Below are 25210 nucleotides of genomic sequence, written 5' to 3'. Positions count from 1 at the left end.
TGCGAAAAGCCCTCACCAATGCCAAAGTTAGTATTTTTTAGTTTATGGCCATTTGCTTCTTTAGTTTTGAAATGCGTGCAATTACTGATTATGGGATGATTCTTACCAACAGAATGACGACCGAGGCAATGAGCTCTTTCTAAGTCGCGAGGTTCCACGGTTATTTCCAAATTATTTCGGCAAAAGTTAATGATTGCTTCTTCAGATTCGGCTCATGTTTCTCTGTCATTAGAGTCAGGTATACCATAGAAAATTATGTTATTTCGACATGATCTGTTTTTGGCGTCATTTAGGCAGGTTTCTAATTCTTCAGTTGTTCGAGTCATGCTGCTGGTGTCGATTTGAATCTTTTCAATATTATTTCGGAGGGGAAGGAGAGCTTGGTAGTGTGTTTATGGATCAGCCATTCGTTTGCATAAGTCTGTTATTGCTTTATCAGTGGTACTTAGCTGGGCCTTGAGGCTCTGCACTTCACTGATTAGCTGGGTTTGGCCTGTGGTTATTTTTTGAAGTTCTGCCAGTACAGCATCATTTCCGTCAGGACCAGGGTTAGTTTCAATGTCTCCCAACGACATGAGCAAAGAATGAATTACACAAGCACACTCAGCGGCAATGGCAAAACAGCACTGCAGGCTGGGGAACAGCATCAGAACATAGTTCTTTGCAAGGTCTGACTACGGGCTAGTTGGAATTCCATGGTATAACTCGTCACTTACAGCGCAAACATAGACGGAGGACAAAAAGGACGACGTAGACAAGCGCTGTCTGCCAACAGTTGGCAGACAGCGCTTGTCTACGTCGTCCTTTTTGTCCTCCGTCTATGTTTGCGCTGTAAGTGACGAGTTATACCATAGTTCTTTGATTTTTTAGCAAACAGGGTATATGATTTACCAACCTGCATCGCGAAGATTAGCAGGCTAGATGGCTGCGTTGAGATGCAGTCATCGATCCCACGGAGTGGTGTTGGTGGCGGGTGCACTTTTATATTGGACGAGGTGGTTTATGTCAATGATGAAGCTGCCGTCCTTGTAACTGTTGTCAGCGGCAGCCACTGTTCCCCTTGCGGCACGGTCACCAGCGGCAGGTAGAGGCATCCCGACGCTGCTTAGGAGCACGGCAGAAATGCTAGCCAAGGTCGGTGGCAGCAGGCTGGCGAACAAACGGAGCATCGCCTGCATCGCAAAGATTAGCTGGTTACATGATTTTGGCTTCTAGCGCGAAGTGAAACACGGACACAGAAAGGAGCAGACAGGACGAGCGCTAACTCTCAACTAAATTTTTATTGAAACGAAGAACATATATATAGGTGATTGCAAAAACCGTAGCAAGAGAAGATGACAAGGTAAAAGCATCAGTTTAACATATCAGGGGGTATCGAAGTCAAAGAACAAAAATTACTTCAGATTAGTACACGTATTGCGAAGGTACTGAAATTCGCAATCTAACAGAGACAACGAAGCATGACTGACGCAAGTGTCTCCTAATCTTTTTATGTGGAATGCCTCGATAATTTCCCGCGTGGTTTGGCATCTGTGTCTAGAAAGAATTTTCGTGTCTTCAAAGAAAGGTTTGCAACCACAATCGAAACAATGTGCCGCTAAATGTGATGCATTGGGGTTGTTTAGTGAACGTTTGTGTTCTTTTAGTCTAATGTTAATGCACCTGCCACTCTGTCCAATGTAAGCTTTCCCACACTCGAGTGGAATCTGATAAACTATACCCGTGTTGCGAGGCACTAAAGGGGACACATGTTTAACTCCGCAATCATTTTTTCTTTTTTTGCCTTCCTGTTCAAGTCTCCTATTTATCAAAGGGCACATGTTAGACAACTTGCGTGGGGCCGAGAAAACGGTACTGACGTCATACCTATTGCCCACATTCCTTAAACCATGGGATAATCTATGTATGTAGGGTACTACAGCAAACTTTGTTTCTTTTTTCTGTTTTTCTTGTTTTTTACCGGGGCTTTTTACCCATTCTACAAGTTTTTCGCAGGTTAGTGATAATAGATGCACTGGATAGCTAGCCTTTCCAAGCCTTTCTATCTGTTGTGAAAAACTTTGTTGCAAATTGTGCGGACATGACTTAGTAATGGCAGACCTAAGAGTTGAATAAGCTATCCCCTGTTTAACAAGTTTAGAATGGCAAGAAGAATATTCTAGCAGTGGCTTCTTGGCCCTAGGCGAATAATGCCAACAGACATGCTCATCCTGGAACGTTAAGCACAGATCTAGAAACTGTAATTTGTTGCCCTGGATAATCTCTAGCGTGAAACCTAGACCCCCACCACATTCCCTAAAAACTTTTAAAATATCCGTAGCTTTCTTGGTGTAGTTATCGCGAGAACAAAATACCAGATAGTCGTCTACGTATCTATACGCATGCACCGCCAATTCCTTAAGATTGTTTTGTAGTTTTCTATTAACGCGACTTAGATAAAGGTCACTCGAAACTGGCGCAACTTTAGAACCAATACAAACTCCCGATTTTTGTACATACATAGAACTACCCTATTTTACAACTCCCAGCTAACATCGAAAGCACTATGCGCAAGGGACCAAAGTTTGCCTGTGAACCTGATTTGTCACCTCCGGAAAAGGTCAGCTTGTCTAGATCCATTTCTCGTTGGGTCACTGAAGACTTTCGACCAAGGTGTGTGACTGAGTGCGTTGATGTGATCGCGAGGACTGTACCTCAGTCCAGTAAGTCAGACAACCTAACTGGTGTGTCGCGTTTTTTCGTCAAACATGAGCTTAGGTTGGTTACTGCGGACAAAGAAGGTTTCTTTGTTGTTGTTCCTCAAGAATTGCACGCACAAAAGCTAAAACCGCTATTGACAGAAATTTTGTTCCAAGAATTACCAATTTAAAGAAAGTGAAAAAAAAAAACTGCAATTGATTTGCTTGCGAAATTTGGCCTGGAGCACCTCGCGTCGGGAGTTAAACATACCAAGGGTCTGCACCTCGACATATTTTTTAGTGCTAAGACACATAAGCCGGAAGTTCCTTTTCGAGCCATTATTTCTGAAAAAGGAACGTGGCAGTACACAGTCTCAACTTTTTTGCATAATGTATTGTCTTCAGTTCGTCTTAATGACCCCTTCCTAATAAGACATTCGGAAGAAATTGTAGCGTTCCTAACAGAAAATAATCCAGGAAAATGCTCAGTGATCAGTGTTGATGTTAAATACCTTTTTTATTCGCTTCCGCAATCGGAACTACTGTGAAGTGTCAAAGAAGCACTGATGCTCAACAATGATGAGTTCCGGTTTACTCAGGACTGTGGGATGCCCGTGGAATTTTTTTTAGAACTTTTGTTGTTTTACTTAGGGAATACCATTGCAAAATGGGGTAGTTCTATGTATGTACAAAAATCGGGAGTTTGTATTGGTTCTAAAGTTGCGCCAGTTTCGAGTGACCTTTAAGTCGCGTTAATAGAAAACTACAAAACAATCTTAAGGAATTGGCGGTGCATGCGTATAGATACGTAGACGACTATCTGGTATTTTGTTCTCGCGATAACTACACCAAGAAAGCTACGGATATTTTAAAAGTTTTTAGGGAATGTGGTGGGGGCCTAGGTTTCACGCTAGAGATTATCCAGGGCAACAAATTACAGTTTCTAGATCTTTGCTTAACGTTCCAGGATGAGCATGTCTGTTGGCATTATTCGCCTAGGGCCAAGAAGCCACTGCTAGAATATTCTTCTTGCCATTCTAAACTTGTTAAACAGGGGATAGCTTATTCAACTCTTAGGTCTGCCATTACTAAGTCATGTCCGCACAATTTGCAACAAAGTTTTTCACAACAGATAGAAAGGCTTGGAAAGGCTAGCTATCCAGTGCATCTATTATCACTAACCTGCGAAAAACTTGTAGAATGGGTAAAAAGCCCCGGTAAAAAACAAGAAAAACAGAAAAAAGAAACAAAGTTTGCTGTAGTACCCTACATACATAGATTATCCCATGGTTTAAGGAATGTGGGCAATAGGTATGACGTCAGTACCGTTTTCTCGGCCCCACGCAAGTTGTCTAACATGTGCCCTTTGATAAATAGGAGACTTGAACAGGAAGGCAAAAAAAGAAAAGATGATTGCGGAGTTAAACATGTGTCCCCTTTAGTGCCTCGCAACACGGGTATAGTTTATCAGATTCCACTCGAGTGTGGGAAAGCTTACATTGGACAGAGTGGCAGGTGCATTAACATTAGACTAAAAGAACACAAACGTTCACTAAACAACCCCAATGCATCACATTTAGCGGCACATTGTTTCGATTGTGGTTGCAAACCTTTCTTTGAAGACACGAAAATTCTTTCTAGACACAGATGCCAAACCACGCGGGAAATTATCGAGGCATTCCACATAAAAAGATTAGGAGACACTTGCGTCAGTCATGCTTCGTTGTCTCTGTTAGATTGCGAATTTCAGTACCTTCGCAATACGTGTACTAATCTGAAGTAATTTTTGTTCTTTGACTTCGATACCCCCTGATATGTTAAACTGATGCTTTTACCTTGTCATCTTCTCTTGCTACGGTTTTTGCAATCACCTATATATATGTTCTTCGTTTTAATAAAAATTTAGTTGAGAGCGCTCGTCCTGTCTGCTCCTTTCTGTGTCCGTGTTTCACTTCGCGCTAGAAGCCAAAATCATGTTACCGTACCAACTCGCCCAACTGTCTATCCTTTTGCATTAGCTGGTTAGATGGCTGCATTGAGGTGCATCTGCTTGCGGCTCAAGCGTGTCTGGATCGAGAGCAGCCCGGGTGGCCACAGGAGCAGGCAGGGACACAGCCGCCACTTGAGATGCCTCACGAGCAGCTGTTGGCCCAGGGTTCCCCGATAACGGCAACCTCGGTGTGGTAGCCCCTTGCATGTTCCAGGTTTCCTGCGGACACAGAGTACAGGGACCCAAAGGGACTTTGGCAAGCTTGGATACATTTCGGGTCCTGCCATCATCGAGGCAGAGAGAGGGCTATCCGCTTGCTCCAGCACTTTGCAGGGACTGCGCAACGAAGAGTCTCCCTTGAAGGTGATGGAGTGTTTCGTCACCCGGACAAACTCGACAACTGCGATGTTAGTCTTGTTCGCCACTCGGCGAAAGTCTTTCCGCTTCTTGCTGCTCTCTTGCTTATGCTTCACCCAACGACGCAGCTGACAGAGCTTAGTAACTGGGTGCTCGAAGAAGGAAGACGACGGGTGCACGACAACATCCAGGCGTGTCCTCGGCAGCCTTCTATGCAGCAACAGAGCCGGGGCAACTCCTGTGGTAACGTGTGATGTACAGCGGTAGATGCCAAGGTATTCGATGACCGCTGGGCGATGTTCCAGCAAACCTGTCTGCACGAAGTTCTTGAAAACACGATTGAATGGTTCTACAAGTCCATTCGCCTGGGGGTAGTACACCGAAAAATGCGAGAGGTGAATGGCGCGATCCTTCAGGAACTGGTTGAATTCACGGTAACAAAACTGAGGCCCATTGTCATACACAATCTCGTCGGGGTAGCCCTCTCAAGAAAATACTGATAGCAGAAAGATTTCCACTGCATGTCGACACCTCACTGCAAAACTGTACTTCAGGCCGCTTGGAAAAGTAGTCTATGAGGGTGATAGCGAACCTGCAATCATGCAGCGCTCTTTCCATGGGACCGAAGATGCTGATGGTGACCTTCTGCCATGGACGCTCTGGCAGAGGCACAGGTTTCAACAGAGTTACTGCTGTCTTGGCCTGGGAGGCTACGCAGTTTTGTATGGCAATTTCCACATGCTTGTCCATGCTAGGCCACCAAAACCACTCTCATAGTCATGCCTTCGTGCACGGTGGAAATGACCTGTGGGGTAAGGGAACGAGGAATTATGATGCCGTTTCTCATGTAAAAGCAGGTCGTTGACTACAGACAGTTCTTCACGCATGGCGAAGAATGGTTGAAGTTCACCCGATAGACTTGTGGAGAGACCAACATGATATGACATAAGCCTTGACTTGCTTCAAGGTAGCATCTTCACGCAGGGATTGCTAGAACTGTTCTTTGGTGAGGCCGAGTGGAGCAATGAGAAACACGACCTCTTCGTTGAATGAAGCATCTTCTTGCGAAACATACACTGGAAGGAGGGACAATGCATCCGCAACTTGATTTTCTGACCCTTTGCGGTATTCCATCGTATATTTGTAGCACAGAAGATGCCCTGGCCAGTGTTTGATGCAAAAGGGGTGTCTTCCTGAGTCTTGAGACGACAGAAGGGAGACCAAGGCTTGGTGGTTCGTACGAAGTGTGAAGCGCCGTCCCCAGAGGTATGTGTGCCAACGCTCGCCGGCCCACCCACACGTGAGTGCTTCTTGTTCACCAACTTCATACTTCCTCTCTGCTGGGGAGAGTGTGCAAGATACGAAGGCGACCGTGCGTAGCTGGCGCTTATCCATTTGTTGGAGAATGGCTCCAAAGCCGCAGTCGGAAGCATCCGTGGAGACAACCACCGGAAGAGTGGGATCAAACATCGGAAGCACTTTGGTGGACAACAGGAACTTGACCTTCCGAAAACTAGCGTAGATGACATCGCTCCAGATGAAGGTATGATTCTTGCGGAGCAGAGCACGCATTGGATGCACGACGCCAGCGAGGCAGGGAAAAAACTTGCCGTAGTACTCGACTAGGCCAAGAAACAAATGCAAACCAGTGGCGTCAGTAGGAGCGGGAGTGTTCAGGATAGAATTCACTCTCTCTGGCAGCGGTGAGATGCCTTGAGCAGTGACCCTCTGGCCTAAGAAAGACAATTCTTCGATGCAAAAGGTGCACTTTTGATTGAGCTCGAGTCCAACTGCCTCGATGCGGTGCAGAACAGTGGCGAAGTTCGTTAGGGGCTCTTGTTCGGTCTTGCCGAACACAGTGATATCTTCAATGTAGAACACAACGCTGGAGCACCCTTTGAGAATCTGCGACACTAACTGCTGGAAGGCTGTGGGGGCAGATGCCAGCCCAAAGCATACCCCCCTTGAAACGGAACAGTCTGTCGTGAGTCACGAATGCAGTCAAGTCTCGACTCTCAGGATGCAGCAGAACCTGGTGGTAGGTGGATGCAAGATCCATCTTGGAGAAGGTAGTGGCACCAATGAGGCTGTTCAGGAGCTCTTCAGTGTGAGGAGGCAGGAAGCTGTCGACGATGACTACTCTGTTAGGTTCCCGGAGGTAAACACAGAGTCGAATGCCGCCGTCCTTCTTCCTTACCATGACGATGGGGGACACCCACTCCGAGGCATTAACAACGCGCTCGATGACATCCAGTTCTTTCAACCAACGGAGCTCTTCCGAAACTTGAGGTTGGAGTGTCAGCGGGAGGCGCCATAGTTTCGATGCCACAGGAGGCACCGCGAGTCAGATCTTGATCCGATGGATGAAACCCTTGGCGAGACCAAGGCCTGGGGCAAAGAGGGAGCCAAGCTCACTAGCCAGGGTCTTCGGAAGAGGTTACGAGGGGCGGTGCTGGTGGAACCGCAATTAAAACAGTGCGGTGACGCCTTGTTCGAGTTGCGAGAGCGCTCAGGGGAAGTAAATCGACAGGGAGATGAGCGCAGCCACGTTGTATTCCCTGAATGCCAAATGCCTCATGAATAACTGCTGAACGTTTCCAGGTGCAAGCTCACAAACTTTCTGAGTGGCCTGCTCCAGTTGCTGTGCTGTGATGCGATGCCTTCAAAGAACTGATCGCGGTGGGAGTCGTCAAAGGCGACGATGAAGCAGCAAGCTCTTGTAAAGCAGCGACGTGTATCTTTGCCTGGTTGCTGGGTACGGCGACGGAAGCGATGGCGTTCTACGATGACATTGCTTGCCGAGGCAAAATAGTGCGTTAACGCAGCGACGGTTTGGTCGTATGATGATGGGGCAGTGTTCAACTTTTTGTCCTCAACAGGAGCTGTCGCGGTAGAAGCCGGCGGGGTGGGATCAGAGACGTAGGATGGCAGAGCAAAGAAAATATGCTGACCTTCAATTCCCAGGCTGTGTAACAGGAGGGCTTTGCATCCTTCGGGTGGGAAGTCAGACGCTCCGGATGCCAAAAGAAAGGTGTCAAACATGTGCAACCATTGCTGCCACGGAACCGGTGGGTGGCCCTGCGCAGACAGAAATGGTGGTGGTGGAGCGAGGCTGGAAAAACCAATGACGTGGCCGGCGGGGCTTCAGGGGAGATTTCGCCTGCAGAAAAAAAAAATTGAATGATCTAGAACCCTCGTTGCCAATGTGGTATCGTGGCCTACGAGATGACAAAGAAGAGATCCAGCCAGCTATAAGCCAACAAATGGTCCCCTTTATTTTCTACGCCCAATTATATACATGGAGACAACAGTGCCACAGTCGTTCACAGGGTGTCCAGATGGGGTATCGAAACCAAAACTAATGACACAACTAGGAGGTGCTAGCATCTAGTTAAGACTGGGAACAAGAATATAGTTGCACAAACTACATCAACTATCGTGCTGCACATCATAAAATTGTTAAAATGTTCATTAAAACATTTTCGCCGCAGCCAAGGCCCTTCTGTCTTCGAACTAGCGGGACTCGCTCTCCACCGCTCGGGAGATGTGAGGTTCACCCTTGTGACATGAGCTTGCGACTGACTGCCCAAGGGCCCGAGAGTGGATCCACGCTAGTTGAGCTGAATCACTATCAGCCTCTTGTGTGTTTCCCCCATTTTCCGGTTTTTGCCTCAGTAGTGCGGAACGCTCTGCCACTCTGGTTTTGTAGGTGTCTGTTGTCGGTGCCATTGTCGGTGTGTATAAACACCTTAAGACCCACCGTGGTCACAACTCGCTGCAAACAGTGGGTTAGGGGTCACAGCTTTAACTGTTAAGGCTACAGCGAACGTGCTAGTAAGTGACTGGCGCAGTGTGATCCAGAGAAGGGTCAGGTATGCACGTGCAAACTTGAGTGACGCCCTTATAAATTTCATGTGCCGTTGGGTGCCCCCAGTACACTAATTACGCCTTCTCTAGCTGTGGCTGATAGCTCGAGCAGTCATGATTACTGTGCTTTGGTTGCAGGTCCCGAAGATGCCCTGCTGCCCCTTGGCCCCCCCCACATGTATGGAGGATACCTGCCACCACCCTTGCAGGTGCGGGCTGAAACCTTATGCCATTTGGCCAGGGCCTCTCACCAGGTTGAGCCATGGAAGAGAAATTGCACTGCACAGGTCCTGTGTGCAAAATATTACTCTGATAAAGAAGGGACATGGAATGTCGCTAACAACCAAATGTTTATTTTTCCTGCAGCATTAGTCATGTTATGTGCCAATACAGTCAAACCCGACTATATCAAATCCGTTTACATCTAATTATTCTGTATATCGAACAATTTATGAACACGGTATAGTTACAATGAGTATATATAGCAAAAATTACACTTGGATCGAACAGAAATAGCTGTGACTCCCGATATATCGAACGTTAAGCGCACAAAAGTGCCCCCAGAAGTTGGCTTCCCCTCACGACAGAGGGGAAACTCGGTGGCGCGGCTCCATCCAACCGCTCTCTCTACCGTGACCATGCCGTGTCGGACGAGCCGTCAACACTCCCCCTGCAAATGATGGTCCTGGCCTGTCCGCAGCGCTTGCTCAGGCAGCCAATCAGAGGCTCTTGTGCCCTCATCGTGCAAGGTGGCGCAAGTGCAAGTTGTCTCGCTGCTTTTCTGGTTCATTGTGTTCGCGCCTTGTGGGCCTTCTCCCGCAGTGTTGCTGTGTAAAGCGGCAGAATTTGAGTTTTGTCGTGAAGCTCGAAATTATAAATCGAGTCGAACGCGGTGAGAAGTCGGATGTCACCACAGCGTGCAAGATTCTGAGAAGCACTCTCAGCACAATATTGAAGAATAAGGGGGAGATTAGGGCTAAAGTGGACAAACATCCCAGCATCCATGGCGCCCGACACATGCGCACGGCTGTGTGCGAGGGGTTCCTCTGAAATTGCTTCAGACGGGCTTCCATGCCCAGTGGGGACTGAAAATTTTGATGAGTGTGGCGAAGCCGTGGCCAGTTTTGCCGAAATTTGGAGCGAGCTGTCAGACTTTCCGGAAGCTGTTGACAAATCAACTATCGTCGAGTTTGTGAGTGCAGATGATGGTGTTGCGACCACAGGAGAGCCCAAAAACAAAGACTACATTGCTGACATCATATCGAGCACAAGTGAAAGTAGGCACAATAAGGAAAGCAGTGACGATCCTTTGCTCACATCCTCCGAGGTGACTGGTGCACTCGCACTAGTCCGGCGCCTCTGCACGAATGTGGAAAAGTGCGTGCGTCGTAGGCTGTGAAATTGCCCTAGCAGAAGGAAATACAGGACTATTTCATGTGAAACTAAGCTAGTTTCATCAGTGAAGTGATTTTATAAATGGTATGCGCTTTTATGACATCCATTTCTTTAGCAGGCTTGTATCGAATTATGCCATATATCGAACTGATAGGCGTTTTTTGGGCGTTCAGTATACCCAGGTTCGGCGGTATAATGTTACTGCATGGCTTTGCCTGCAGGTGTTACCCTGGCATTCTAACGAAGCATTGTGCGAGAGTCTGCATGCACAAGCACTCAGATGGAACATGAACCTGACGTTATTGTCAAAACGGAGACATGGTTACAGGCAATATCAGAGACGCCAAGGTCGTGCCAATTGGTTACAAAGCATTTAGAAGGGATCGAGGAGCAAGAGGTGGAGGAGTAGCCATATTGGTTAAGCAAAGCATATTGTGTACTACCCTTGAACAATCGGATAGTATCGAAGCTGTATGGATTAAAACTAAGCTTGCTGATCGAACAGTTTACATTGGAGGTGTATATAGGGCCCCAAATACTTCACCTGATGGAATGAACAGCCTAAGGGAATTTATGGAAAGAAATTTTCGAGAAGGAGACAATATCATTCTTCTGGGCGGCTTAATTTACCAGGAATTAATTGGAGCTCATACTCACCCGGGGAGGGAGATGTGGCTAGTTGCGAACAGCTTTTGGACTTGGCGTTCTCTTATGATTTAAAGCAAATTGTAGGAGAACCCACCAGTGTGTGTGGTACAACCTCATCCATTTTGGATTTTATTTTAGTGTCGCATGGGTTGGTAGGACTTTTGACGGATTGCCACGTAGAGGACGGAATATCAGACCACAAGATTCCAATAGCTACTTTCAGTATGTCTCCATCCCCCTCACTGGGTAACCCCAAGAAAAGAGTTTGGAATTTCAAATCCGCAGATGATGTGAGTGTCTTAGACTATCTCGAAAACTTCTTTGATGCATTTACCTACTTGTATCAATCGGATGTGAGCATTGATGATTTGTGGAATTTCTTCTACAGTGTAGTAACTCATTGCATGGATAAATTTGTTCCTAAGAAGAATAAAAAATGCAGAAAGACAAATCCTTGGATGAACCGAAAAATCATTCAGGCAAAATGGAAAATTAAACGAAAACGGGAAGCATGTTCCCAAAATAAGTATACAGATGACGAAACTTCGATTAGGGAAATGAGGCAAGAATTGAAGCGGCTAATTAAGGTGGCGAAAGATAAATTTTACAATGTAACATTGACGAAGTTCCTCTCAGAAGCACCGGCTAAGTTTTGGCGATATGTCAATCCGCCCAATAAGCAGTGCTGTTCTAATCCCGAAATTAATGATGCTGAAAGGGCTGATCAATTTAATCTTTTCTTTTCGTCGGTTTATACAAAGGATGATGAAGCAGTGCCTAGTGTATGTGAATTCTCTGTCCGCCCTCCCATTTCGAATATTAAGATAACTGAGAAAGGTGTTCTAAACCTTTTACTCAATATAAAGACTAAAAAGAGCCCTGGACCAGACGATATTCATAACGAATTCTTAGTGAGGTTGTGGGGTTCTCCTCCGTGCTCTTGGGACAGAGGAACGACAACACAGTAGTGCAAACAATCACAAGGGCATTTATTGCACCTTTCATAGATCAATGCCTGCTAGCCGAGTTGCTATCCACAAAACATGCCGATGGGCGCGCGACAAATCTAGAAGTCCGACTCACCGCGACCGCATAGCGAGCGAATATGTTCGCCCCATGCTGGATCCCAACGCCTGGTCGTTCACGCGTACTGTCACGCAAACGGTGGCGCATTCCAAGGCGGCCACGCGAGACGGTCTCGCAGAAGCATGGGTCAGCACACGCGCGGCACGGCACGTCCGTCCCGCTTGCTGTCCCGTCCCAAAGAGGCAGCCTGTTCTCCCCTGCGCCCCCAAGTAACCCTGCCGTGAGGCGGCGTTAACAGCGCAACACTCGCACCATCTCTCGCACTGCGTCTCAACCACTCCGACCGCCGCGGGCGCCAGGCCACGCCGCAAAGCCGGATTACAGGAGACGCGCTATGCGGGAAAAACATCAGGGGACGCGCGAGAGTCGCGGATCCCCACATCCCCCCAACCTTAAATCACTACATCTTCCGGCGAAACATGTCACACGCTCTAACATCAACGCGTGCTTCGCGAACAGGGTAGTACATGCAACATTGGCCGCGCCGAGGAAATGTCCACACGCTGTCCATAACATGCGAGCCGACATTGTCCCTGGGTACACCGCTGGCGTCCGCCGGTCACCGCAGCAGCTTTGCAGACTCGACAGCACGATTACAGGCCAGGACTCCGGAAACGACGACGCAGTAGTCGGTACGAGCAAGCGTCGCGCCGACGCACCCTGCTGGCAAGAGCCACCGTAGCTGTCGGTGACCGCTGGCTCCTTTGTCCGCCGCCGAGGGTTGTGAGCTGGATGCAGGAGGCTGCCGAAGTCGCTGCGCCGAACTGGCCACAGCATCACCATTGCCCGGTGGCTCGATCGTAGACGATGTGCAGGTGACAGCAAGCCAGGGGTGACTCCAATGACACTCATCGCACTCGGCAAACACTAAAGTAGTGCAAGGGAGAGGAAGTCTGCATGCGCATTGCCCACGTGGTACGATGTTCAACTCGGCTAGCAAAAGATCGGGCAGTTACTCAGATGCTAAGTTCAAGTGAACGAAGCTCGCTTCCTTGAGCCGAACGAGTAATTTCAATTCGTGCGAGGCTAAATAGAATGAGGGAAGCAAATTGCAATGCCTCAATGCCACGGTCCACCAGGTTCTGTCCCTCCACGTGCGACAGGCAGCTTCGTAAAGCCGTAGGCCTAAATCATCACTACCCTGACAACAACCGGCATCCAAAAACAACACCCAAAATGAGCGCAAAACAGGCAGCCGCGAGGAGACGTCAGCTCTGTGAGGTGGTCCTACCCCACTCGGTGCACACAGCATCCGATTTGACGGCGCCCACCGTCCCAGACAGTGTCGGAGCGCCCGGTGCCAGGCCGCAGTACCAGTCAGCCCGTAGTACGTGGCACCCGTGGCCCGCGGCCACCTGGCTCCCAGAGCCACGACTTCATCAGAGTCAAAGAGATAGAAGAAGCTATTTACATAAGAAATTCGGACCACCCACAAGGCTTCCGTACTCACTCGCTTCAGGCTTGCCACTGCTCCGCGGGCGCTCAGCCTCGCTCTCCCAGGATGCAGACCATGTGGCTCTCGTACTGACGAATGTCATTAAAAAAAAAAACACTTGCGAAAAGGCTTAGCATCTTGACAAGTTCAAACACACTACAGCCACCTCTCTCAAGCCACCTCTCTCTCTGAAGAAAGCACGCCGCCAACGCTAGCGATCAAAATCCACACTAGCCCTACGCTTCGATTCAAACAAAGGTCTCGAACGAAGCAAAACTGTTAAATCTATCGTCCGATGCCCCAAGAGCCCCACGTTGGGCAGCCAGATGTGGGGTTCTCACCCGTGCTCTTGGGACAAAGGAACGACAACACAGTACTGCAAACAATCACAAGGGCATTGATCTATGAAAGGTGCAATAAATGCCCTTGTGATTGTTTGCAGTACTGTGTTGTCGTTCCTTTGTCCCAAGAGCACGGGTGAGAACCCCACAAGGTATGCTGAATGGGTGTCTAAGTTCCTTACAAAAATATTTAATTCCTCAGTATTGAATGGGTCTTTCCCTACCGCATGGAAACTAGCAAGAATAATACCAGTTCATAAAACTGGGAACACTTCAGACATTAGCAATTACCAACCAATTTCCCTCACAAGTACATGCTCTAAACTTCTGGAACATATCATATCCAAACACTTGACACAATACCTTGAAATGCATACTTGTTATCCTCTGTGCAGCATGGATTCCGTAAAGGACTATCTATGATCACTCAATTAGTTGAATTGGTTCATGACACTTCACAAACGATAAATTCCCGTGGACAGATGGACCTCATTTATTTGGATTTTGCCAAAGCATTCGATAAAGTTTCCCACTCCAAACTTTTGTTCAAAATTAATACTGTGTTTAAGAATCCTAACCTCACAAAGTGGTTTACATCGTACTTACAGTGCCGTAAGCAGTACGTTCAAATAAACGCGCATAGGTCCAGTCTTCAACCGGTGTTATCCAGAGTACCTCAGGGAAGTGTCCTAGGTCCTCTTCTCTTTCTTATTTTCATTAATGACTTGGCACATCACATTTATGTTCCAATAAGACTGTTCGCTGACGACTGTGTTGTTTATAATCTTCCAGTGACCAAATTAAATTGCAATGCAACCTTGATAACATTATGAAATGGTGTTCTGACTGGCAAATGGTTATAAATCCAACTAAATCAGTAAGCATGTCTATTACAAGAAAAAAGAAGATCCTGCTATTTCCTTATAGTATACATGGCAACAAGCTTAAAAAGGTAGAGGAGCACAAATATTTGGGTTTATTATTTAGAAGTGACTTAAGCTGGAATAGGCATGTAGATGAAGTTAGTAAGAAGGCGAATAATGCGCTTTGGAGCCTAAGACGAAATTTACACACAGCAACCTCTGAAGTTAAAAACTTGGCCTATAGAACACTGATCAGACCAATCATTGAGTACGCGAAAATTGTCTGAGATCCTTACACAGAGAAAAACCGCAAGAAACTGGAAAGGATTCAGAGGTTAGCTTCTCGATTCATCTTCAACAAATATGGTCGACTTCACTCCCCTTCAAAACTGTGTCAGCTTGCAAATCTTGCCAGTTTAGAATTAAGGGCTAAGTATGATAGGCTGAAGTTCCTGTTCCTTATTATTCATAATGAAATAAAAATTAATAGGACAAACTATTTTGAAATTTCTAATAACAAATCTTCTAGACATCGCCACAGCATGTATATTCCCCCTCCAGTAACCCATAATGACACATTTAAATATAGCTTTTTTCCAAGAACGATAAAAGAGTGGAACATGCTCCCCGATTTCGTAGTTCAGTCTACCTCTTTAAATAGTTTTCTGAGTAATTTGCATGCCATTATTTATTCTGAGAGCGTGGTCCGTTAATGATCTGACTTTCTGAATCATCTTACTTTATGATTTTGTTATTATCTGTGTATGTTGTTAATTATTTTACATGCCTCAAGGTACATTGACTGGTTTTTTTCTGCTTGCCCTATTACAATGTATATGTAATGTAATTTCTTTTTGTACGTTGTATTCAGATGTATTGTACGCACTGCCTGAATCAGATGTGTTGACGTTGCTTGTTTTATTATTTTTCTCCACTCCTGTAATGGCCCTAAAGAAAGGGCTGACAGTATCAGTAAAGAAAGAAAAAGAAAGATAAGGTCATTAATCAAGCAAGGGATAGCCATTTGGTACTGCATTGCATTGAATATTGCTTTTAGCCACTTTTGAAAGATTGCATCTTTGTGTGAAATTACCATGATAGTATGCATAACTGTCATCCGAAGCCCTCCACATCTATGCTCAGGGTGCGCTTAGGTCCTTGAAGGTCCTGGATTTTTTTTTTTTTTTTTCAACTGCTTCAAAAAATTCCGCAGGATCTTCGTACACATGGCACCTGGCTCGAGCGCAGGTAGCATGCGAGAATCAGAGGCACAACGACCATCACGGCATTACGAACGGGACGATATACCCATTGGCCCAAGTTAATAGAAAATTTGGTCCACTGCATCAGCATAAGTTCTTTTCATGGTAATAATTTCATGCTGTGCGTGCATGCATGTGTCGTGAATATATGTTCTTGTCGTGCATGACATAACATTCATGGAAGTTATGTCGTGGTTTGACTTGTGTCGTGCCATGATATGTGTTAATGCCAATTATGTTATAACTGGCATATCAGTCATTCATGTCACACATGCATGTCATGACACGCATATCCACAATATATCTAGTTAAATAAATGCATGTCATGTCATCCAAGTTATGACACGATTGTCATTCGTGTCAGGTCCATTTTTTAACAACTTGTGTATCAGGATATCCATGACATGAATGAAATGACATACATTACATGAATGACCTGTATGTCACAAAGTAATTGTCATGAATTGCATAAGTGATTATAAGTAATGGAATTGTGGTCGTATCTTTGACTGGATATGTATCAGGATATATGTGACAAGACAGGTGTGCAAGACATGACAAGAATTACATGTCATTACATGCTCATTCATGTCATCGCACTTATGTCATCCGTGTCAGGTCATGCATGCATGCCATTGACATCCTGATATGCTATACAGGTTGTCCCACATAACCTGAGCCATAGTTACTGATACTGATACTATTACTGATACGGAAGAAACTGTTTCAATACATGTAATGTACTCACGAGAAGAAAACAATATCGCATTCGGCCTGCTCCACCGGCCGCCATTTTTGTTTTGTTGTCCCGCCCTACATACAGCGGTGGCTCCTATTTGTTGACCTGTTGTTATCCCGCAGCAAATCTAAGATGAAAAAGAAAATTTCTTTTTGTGGGAGATTTAACCCGCGTATGATCACACCCCTGAATTTGCATCAATTATTTTTTACAAGAAATTGCAATAATTATGCAAGTAAACACGGTACTTTTTCCAAGCTCCAACCAACTATGGTTTAACGAGGTTTCATTGTAATATCTGCTCAAAAAACGACAGCCTTATGGCAACACTGGGTCAAATATGCTGTACTAAGCGACTCGTTCTGCGATGTCACTCCTCAAACGGCCTGTGTACTACCCACACTCCTCCCCTACACACCATGCACTCAGCCCCCTTCTGCCAGTCACTTCATGCATATCTTGTTCACACTTCATTGACCTGAAACACACATCTCAACAAAGCGTTAGTTGCTGTGTGTGATGGTTTCAATAGCCCAGCATTGTAGAGTGGCAATTCAGGAATTGGAATGATTCCAGAAGTATTACGCATTTTTAGAAACCCAAAATGCAATGTGAATGGAATGGGAGCTCGAGATTCGGTAATAGAATTAAAATGGAATGGCACATAATCCGAGAGTGCTAAATGTTGGCGAGCCTACAAAGCTGATAGATTTGCCAATTAGACTATGCTAGAATTGGTCAATTTATTACATTTCGAAATTTTTACTCACTACTAGAGGTGGGCAAATATGAATCGAATAGGAATAGGAAGTATAGAATATTAAATCGAAAAATTTTGAGGACGCTTAAGCTTCACCTTTAAGAGTGGAATGCGATAGTGTCATGTGGTAGTCACAGTCAAGAACACAGTAGCAAAACTGTGAATGGCAAAACTAACTCTTTATTGGGTGACCCTGTGCCCAGAAAAACAGGCTACACTCAAAGCAGAATGATAGCGGCGAACACAGTCGGCGATCGACAAAAATCTGATCAGTGAGTCAAGTGCGTCAGCTTTTATACATTAGTCATCAAATGTTCCAGAGCAATCGCTAGTGCCCGCATGTCTTCCAGAAAGTACTACACAAGGTTCAGTGAAAACAGACAGCGGATAGAACCATCGATGCCATTTGAGAAACTTCTGATACGTGCGGGCGCTGAGCGATAATATTTGTTAGACTGTGAATGGCGGTCAGCCAAGAAAGATAAACAAGTACACATGTCAGTACCTTCCCCTTAAAAAGCATCGTCCCAATGCTATAAACACGAAAATGTAAGCAAAACCATGCATAATAAAGAAAACACAACAACAACAAAGGATGTCCCTAAGTTCGCCATCGGGCATAAAAATGCTTAAGATGCACCACATGGATGACATCTACCATGTCACTGCGAGACGTGTCTGGGAAACTAAAACTGGGCCTGCGTCTTGATATGGCAAATTATTCATAACTTGCTGTGTGTTGGTGTGGCGTAGTGGTAACGTAGTGGGCTTAGGATCTGTAAGTCAGATGATCGAATCCTAGTGGAAACGTTCTTATTTTTACTTGTTTACTCTTTTTTTTTATTGAACTAAAACGCTCTCTGTTGTATTCAAATATATATATATATATATATATATATATATATATATATATATATATATATATATATATATATACGGTGGCCAGGGACTGTGTATTTCACGCAGCTAAGCTGCTTTTCGCATCAGTATGCCGCGCCTACCCAGTGTCCCAGCATCCAGCACGCAACACTGAGCCCATAATCCAGCATGGAAATGGATACGAGATGCTGGGTTTCGCAGTACGGCATCCAATCTGATCTTGATTCTATATAAGTTTTATAAGACAAAAAATTAAGAAAATAAATGACTTGTATATTGGAAAGCACAGCAATCGAATAACACATTCCACTTCGTCGCCTGTCTTGCTTCAAGTAGTCACCGTGGTTTAACATATCCCTGAATCGCATCTTTCCAGAGTAGAAATTGCGTAAAACAGTTCATAGCTCACCTGGCAATTGCTGCTGACTGCAAATGTGTGCTCAGCAGTACACTTTTTTTTCATGAACACTACCTTCTTTACTCTCCACTAATCTGCGAATATCTTGGCCCACAGAGCAAGCTAAACCTCAAATCTAACAATGGCAACATTGTTCTATCATCATCATCATCAGCCTGGTTATGCCCACTGCAGGGCAAAGGCCTCTCCCATACTTCTCCAACTGCCCCGGTCATGTACTAATTGTGGCCATGCTGTCCCTGCAAACTTCTTAATCTCATCCGCCCACCTAACTTTCTGCCGCCCTCTGCTACGCTTCCCTTCCCTTGGAATCCAGTCCGTAACCCTTAATGGCCATCGGTTATCTTCCCTCCTCATTACATGTCCTGCCCATGCCCATTTCTTTTTCTTGATTTCAACTAAGATGTCATTAACTCGCGTTTGTTCCCTCACCCAATCTGCTCTTTTCTTATCCCTTAACGTTACACCTATCATGCTTCTTTCCATAGCTCGTTGCATCGTTCTCAATTTCAGTAGAACCCTTTTCGCAAGCCTCCAGGTTTCTGCCCCGTACATGAGTACTGGTAAGACACAGCTGTTATATAGATTTCTCTTGAGGGATAATGGCAACCTGCTGTTCATGATCTGAGAATGCCTGCGAAACGCACCCCAGCCCATTCTTATTCTTCTGATTATTTCAGTGTCATGATCCGGATCCGCAGTCACTACCTGTCCTAAGTAGATGTATTCCCTTACCACTTCCACTGCCTCGCTACCTATCGTAAACTGCTGTTCTCTTCCGAGACTGTTAAACATTACTTTAGTTTTCTGTAGATTAATTTTTAGACCCACCCTTCGGCTTTGCCTCTCCAGGTCAGTGAGCATGCATTGCAGTTGGTCCACTGAGTTACTAAACAAGGCAATATCATCAGTGAATCGCAAGTTACTAAGGTATTCTCCATTAACTATTATCTCCAATTCTTCCCAATCCAGGTCTCTGAATACCTCCTGCAAACACGCTGTGAATAGCATTGGAGAAATGACGCCTTTCTTTATTGGGATTTTGTTGCTTTCTTTATGGAGGACTACGGGGGCTGTGGAGCCGCTATAGATATCTTTCAGTATTTTTACATACGGCTCGTCTACACCCCGATTCCGCAATGCCTCCATTACTGCTGAGGTTTCGACAGAATCAAACGCTTTCTCGTAATCAATGAAAGCTATATATAAAGGTTGGTTATATAAGGGTTGGCTTATTCAGGTGACGTGGGACATTGTTCCACGTCACCTGAATTGCGTACCCGCCACGATGGCTAGATGGCTATGGTGTTATCTTCACCAAAGCTTTTCTCGTGTTCCTGTGATACGAAAGCTTCTTCTCTATAAGACCAAGCTCTATGGTCCAAGTTGGAGGACGCTTCATCCGTTTGGGACCTGCATACGCAATTACTCATTAAAACCATCGAAGCCATTCAGAATTAGTCTGTTCGCTTTGTCACAGCTGAATATTCTCGCATGTCTTGTGTTACAAGTATGAAAAGAACATTAAGCCTTTCTAATCTTTGCACTCGTCATGTCATGAATTGTCTTTTTCACAAGCTTAATGTTTTACAGAAACCTAAAACATAGTCTTTTTAATGCTCCTAACTGTGTGTGTCAATCTACATGTGTCGATCACCATATTAAATTTTGTATATTTCATCGTGCTAGAACAAGAACTACTCTGCCTCGTTTATCCCAAAAGCTAGTCCAGACTGGAACCACCTGCCATCACCATCGTCTCCATTCTGGACTGTGGTGATTTTAAGTCTTAAATTCCTGCTCATTTTTTTGTAGTGTGTATTTTGTGAATATATATGTGTTTTTCCCACTCCCCTCAGTAAAGTTCAAGTGGCCCTGAGAGTAACCAAACATATAAAATAAATAAAAAAGTCACTGAAGGACTTGCGTGCTGTTGACACATCTAAAACGACCTGCTGCAAGGAAAACATCATTTGTTGTAGCGTAAAAGATAAAACTGCGACATGACTGGACTGCAAGAAACCGTAAAATGCAGGCTGCTAGCAAAAGTCACAGGTTGTCAGTATGGTTCCACCTCAAAACTGAAAACAAAGCTAGGAATGCTAATTTTGTTTCTGCATTGCTTTGGAAATGTTTGCACATTGTTTTACCTGTGATAATTTGCGATACTTTACTTATCAGAAGGAGACAAAGTAAGGCGACTTTAACAGTTAGTTATATGTTTAGTTAGTTTCGGTATTCAAAAATATGGAATAGATCATTTCCGAATACAAATAGTTAATGCCTAATATTTAATTTGAAACTTCTAATCAAATATTACATACTCCTACTCAATACGACTCTTTCAGTATCTGCCTGTAAGTGACTATGTCTGCTGCGGTAATTGTAAACAACACAGTATTCTACATATTCTGCAATTATGATGGCTTGGAAACCTTTCTGTGGAATGAGAGCAGCATTCCGGGCAAGTTGGTAATCCATTGCTTAAATGATATTGCACGACATAAAAACGACACGGACGTGAGAGAAGACGACACACCAAGCCCAAACTTTCAACTAGGTTTATTGTGCCACTGCGTCATTTTATACATGGCAGGCAGCGTAGATTGCGCATGCACTTACAAGGAAATGAAGTGCGAATTCATGTAACATGGTTACGAGTCATGTGATGCCGCGTCCAAGTACCTTAATTCTTTTTCTGTGAGAGCCAGAGACGGGAAGCTAACACGCGCGGAAAATGTGGAAGTGCATTGAAATATAGTAATGTTTAGTTAAGAGTTAAGTTATTTGCTTAGCTTAGCTTTAGTGAGTTCGCTAACATTTAATTAAGGAGTTAAGTTGTGAAGAGTTATAGGATTTAGCAAGAGCATACTTGACCTGAGACAAAGGGATGGAGACCAAAAACAGCCGTGTCACAAGCATTTTCACCCTGCGCAACTCCACTGTGATTTGGGAAGCGCGTCATGTTTTTTTGCACTATCAAGTATCCAGAATGCATGATAACAGGCCGTCAGAGCTGGCAAACAGTGCCCATTAATGTGCCAGTAAATGTGAAACAAGAAAAGGCAGCTGCCATTCTTTCTGCTCGGAACTCGTTTACTGTTACGACAGTATTATGCAACTGTAAAGACCAATGTCTTAATTTACCTTGCCTGCTTTTTCCTCAAATAATTGCACTCACTCAATATTGGGGACACAGTGTAAAGTTATTTTGTACTTTGCTTTAGTCAAATGATTACAGTATATTGGTGTGTGCAGGTTCCCTTTGGCACAACCCCTCACTCTGCAGCAACAAGCTTGCCATCATCGCACCGGCCAGGTTACTTCCACCACAGCTAGACCACGGTCTGCAGAAGACTTGTACATATAAGAAGGCCTGGGACCGCTCTCATTGTTTTTTGCGCCTTTGAGTTGGGTGGCCCTCGAATGCCAGTTGATGACAGCAGGACTGGGCACGGCATCAAGGTGGTGCTGTCAGACATGCCAGACCATTCCAAGGCACCCTTGTTGACACATCCTCCTGTGTTTTGCGCAGTGCTCTCATATGAGGTGCAGTCGCATCCATTGTGTACATAGCTATACATAGCCTCCCAGCGTCTCTTGTCATGTCACAATTTTCAGTGGGTTGACCAGTGAATGTTTTATCTGGTTCCCTTACTGGCCATCTTTTGAGGCTTGCGTTGCTGCAGTGTGGCTGCACCATGCCTGTGTGTTGAGCAGACTGCGTTTGTACATAGTGTACATAAGAAGGCCTATTTATCACCACTGATTCCGACATGTACAGGTGTTTTTAGTTACGCTGAACGAGACCAGAGCAGATGTGGAAATTTGGAATTCTGTGTTGTATATTTTATCTGACTGCTGCTGCATGTGCCTGCCCAAGGTGACTTGTGTGAGCTTTATTAAAGTGCTGTTTTGATGTGTTACTTGGTGGTGCAGAGCACTGGTGGCTTGGGTCACGTGTGGGTTGCCCCTAGGACGATGTGTGCAACCTCTACTCATGCTAATGTTGCCATTTATCAAACTGTGCTGCTCTGGTGTTGGCGATGCCAGATTTTATCCTCTTTTTGATGTTGCCATGTGCTTTGTAATCCTGTTGCACTCAGGATTTGATTGATGTGGTAGAGCCTGCCTCTCACCTCTTTTAATTTTCCTGTGTGTCTGGCAAAAACAAAATTGACAACAGCCTGCGTGATAACTTATTTTATATACCCTGGGCTCAACATGTGTGTCCTTATGCGAGCAGTGCGGGGAGCCACATGCCGGCTGCGAAGCACCTCCCAACGCTGTAAATAATAAACAAGGCTGCCTTCTTGAGTCATGCGTTTTCTGACACCTGTCAACATGGATGCTTTCACCGAGCACATCAGTGCGCATGTGCCCACAAAATGCTGCTATGTGGCCCGCACTCTCGGCATTTGCATTTCTTGCTTGGCCTACGTACAGCGGAGGCGATCTGTGCCTTTTGTCAGTCTCGAGCGAAACCACCTTCATACGATTTTGACATGTTGATAAACTGAGCACACAAACCTACGCCACAAAGGAAAACCATGGACCCACTGTCCTTGTTTTGTTTACTCGTGCTGTTGATCATAACAGAAATGCAACAGCAGAATGTAAACACAGCACAGAACCACAGGACAGAGCGTTCTGTCCAAGATGTACCAACCAGCCCAAATTAACATACCGTTAAACACAACCACTAACCTACCAAGATGCCATTGAAGCGCTTGTTAAATAGCAGTTACAGATGCTTACTGTCAACCACATAAACTTGCTGCTGAAAATTTGTTCAATTTGTTTTGAACTGCAAGGTTACCCACAAACTTTGTCACTTTAAGTTTACAGTTGCCTCCTACATAAAACATTGTTGTATGATGTTTCTTGAACACTTCTGAAAATAACTTTTTCAGAAAACGCAAACATTGCAGAGAAGGAACACAAGTTTTGGTCAGCATTTAAGCTTAAAAGGCAGCAAAGGTGCATTCACAAGGCTCTCTTTAGAATAAATTTTTATTGTAACTAATGTTTAAAAATACTATTACGATATTATCGGTAGATACCCGAGACACGAGCCGCCGCGAGAACGACGACGAAGTGGGTCTGTGCCCTTGGCACGAGTGAATGTCGGCCTGGCGCTCTGGCTCCAGTCCAGTGTAAATAGCCTGTAAATAGCCTCTTTCGTCTGTGTCTTTCTACACGTAACATTCTGGTGGAGGTCAGCGATCCCCGTCCTCGCCACGGAACTCCGGAGTGGTCGGTACATCGAGCTTGTCACCATGCCTCCCGGTGACGAGCCCGCCTCTGCAACGGCTTTGGCTGGTTCGACTGCTCCAATCGTCATGGTTGCCCAACATCGCGACCCTGGTGTGTTCTCTGGCCTGGAGGAACAGGACCTTGACGAATGGATCAAGCTATATGAACATTCCAGCGCTAATAACAGGTGGGATCCAACAATTATGCTCGCCAATGTCATCTTTTATCTTGGCGGCACCCCGCGCGTGTGGTACCAGACGCATGACGACGAGATAAGCAGTTGGGACACTTTCAAAGAAAAGCTACGGGAACTGTTTGGCGACCCCATTGGCCGCAAGGTTGCCGCCAGAAAGGCTCTTGCGTCTCGTGTTCAGACATCTACAGAGCCGTACGTTTCATACATCTTCGACGTCTTGGCTCTATGTCACAAAGCTGACGATGCTATGTCTGAATCAGATAAAGTGTCCCATGTTCTAAAAGGCATCGCCGACGACGCTTTCAATTTGCTTGTTTTTGGCAACATCTCAACAATCGACGCCATCATTAAAGAATGCCGTCGCCTTGAACAAGTCAAGAGCCGCCGTATCACACACCACATCACGCGGCTACCCAACACCGCTGCTACGTCGACATGTGAGGGTCGACCGCGTCAGGCCACCACCTGTGACGACGTCGCCCGTATTGTTCGCCTCGAGCTCGATGCCGCCTGTTCGCCAACTTTCTCCACGACGCCTCCCGATCCGCCAGCAACCACGATTACCATGATTCAGGCCATAGTCAGGCAGGAATTTGAGAACATGGATCTGAACTCCGTGTGTTCAACATCTACACCCAGCTTTCCCCAGTTCACTACCGGCCCTCCTCGTCCCCGACAGTCCTTTTCTAACACATCTCACCGCAACCCGTCCGAATGGCGTATCCCTGATGACAGACCAATCTGCTTCCACTGCTGTCGCATCGGCCACATCGCTCGTCACTACCGCAATCGATGGCCACCGCCTCCTCGGACATACGCCGCCACTTATTTCCGCACCTTTGGACCCTCTGTTCCCTATGCCACCCGCCATGAACCCACTGCCGCTGATGCCCCTGCTCCGAACCTCCGCTACAGCCGCTCGCCCTCACCTCAACGCCGTCAGTCTCGTTCGCCCCAACCCCGCCGCTTCTCTTCGCCACTTATCGCCTCCCAGGCCCAGCCGGAAAACTAGGCACTGCAGCTTCTGGAGGTGAAGCTGC

The 25210-nt window shown here is 45.7% G+C and overlaps 1 protein-coding gene across 5 annotated transcripts in view; it reads left to right on the top strand.

Annotated features, from left to right (window-relative positions):
• LOC126529757 (inactive histone-lysine N-methyltransferase 2E-like) overlaps window positions 1-23035 on the top strand; it is a 392924-nt gene extending 369889 nt beyond the window's left edge. For 3 of the 5 annotated variants that reach the window (XM_055070021.1, XM_055070022.1, XM_050177258.3), the window contains 2 exons: window positions 9031-9101; window positions 21977-23035. In XM_055070021.1, coding sequence (XP_054925996.1) covers window positions 9031-9101; window positions 21977-22057 — 152 coding nt within the window. In that variant the 3' untranslated portion in view covers window positions 22058-23035. The remainder of the gene's footprint in view (window positions 1-9030; window positions 9102-21976) is intronic. The other 2 variants (XR_008612213.2, XM_055070020.2) reach the window with 2 other exon arrangements.
• The last annotated feature ends 2175 nt before the right edge of the window (window positions 23036-25210 follow it).

This window comes from Dermacentor andersoni, chromosome 9 (genome assembly GCF_023375885.2).
Source record: "Dermacentor andersoni chromosome 9, qqDerAnde1_hic_scaffold, whole genome shotgun sequence".
NCBI classification, from domain to species: domain Eukaryota; kingdom Metazoa; phylum Arthropoda; class Arachnida; order Ixodida; family Ixodidae; genus Dermacentor; species Dermacentor andersoni.
Note: the sequence above shows the minus strand (reverse complement) of the source record. Positions and strands in the feature narration are given on the sequence as shown.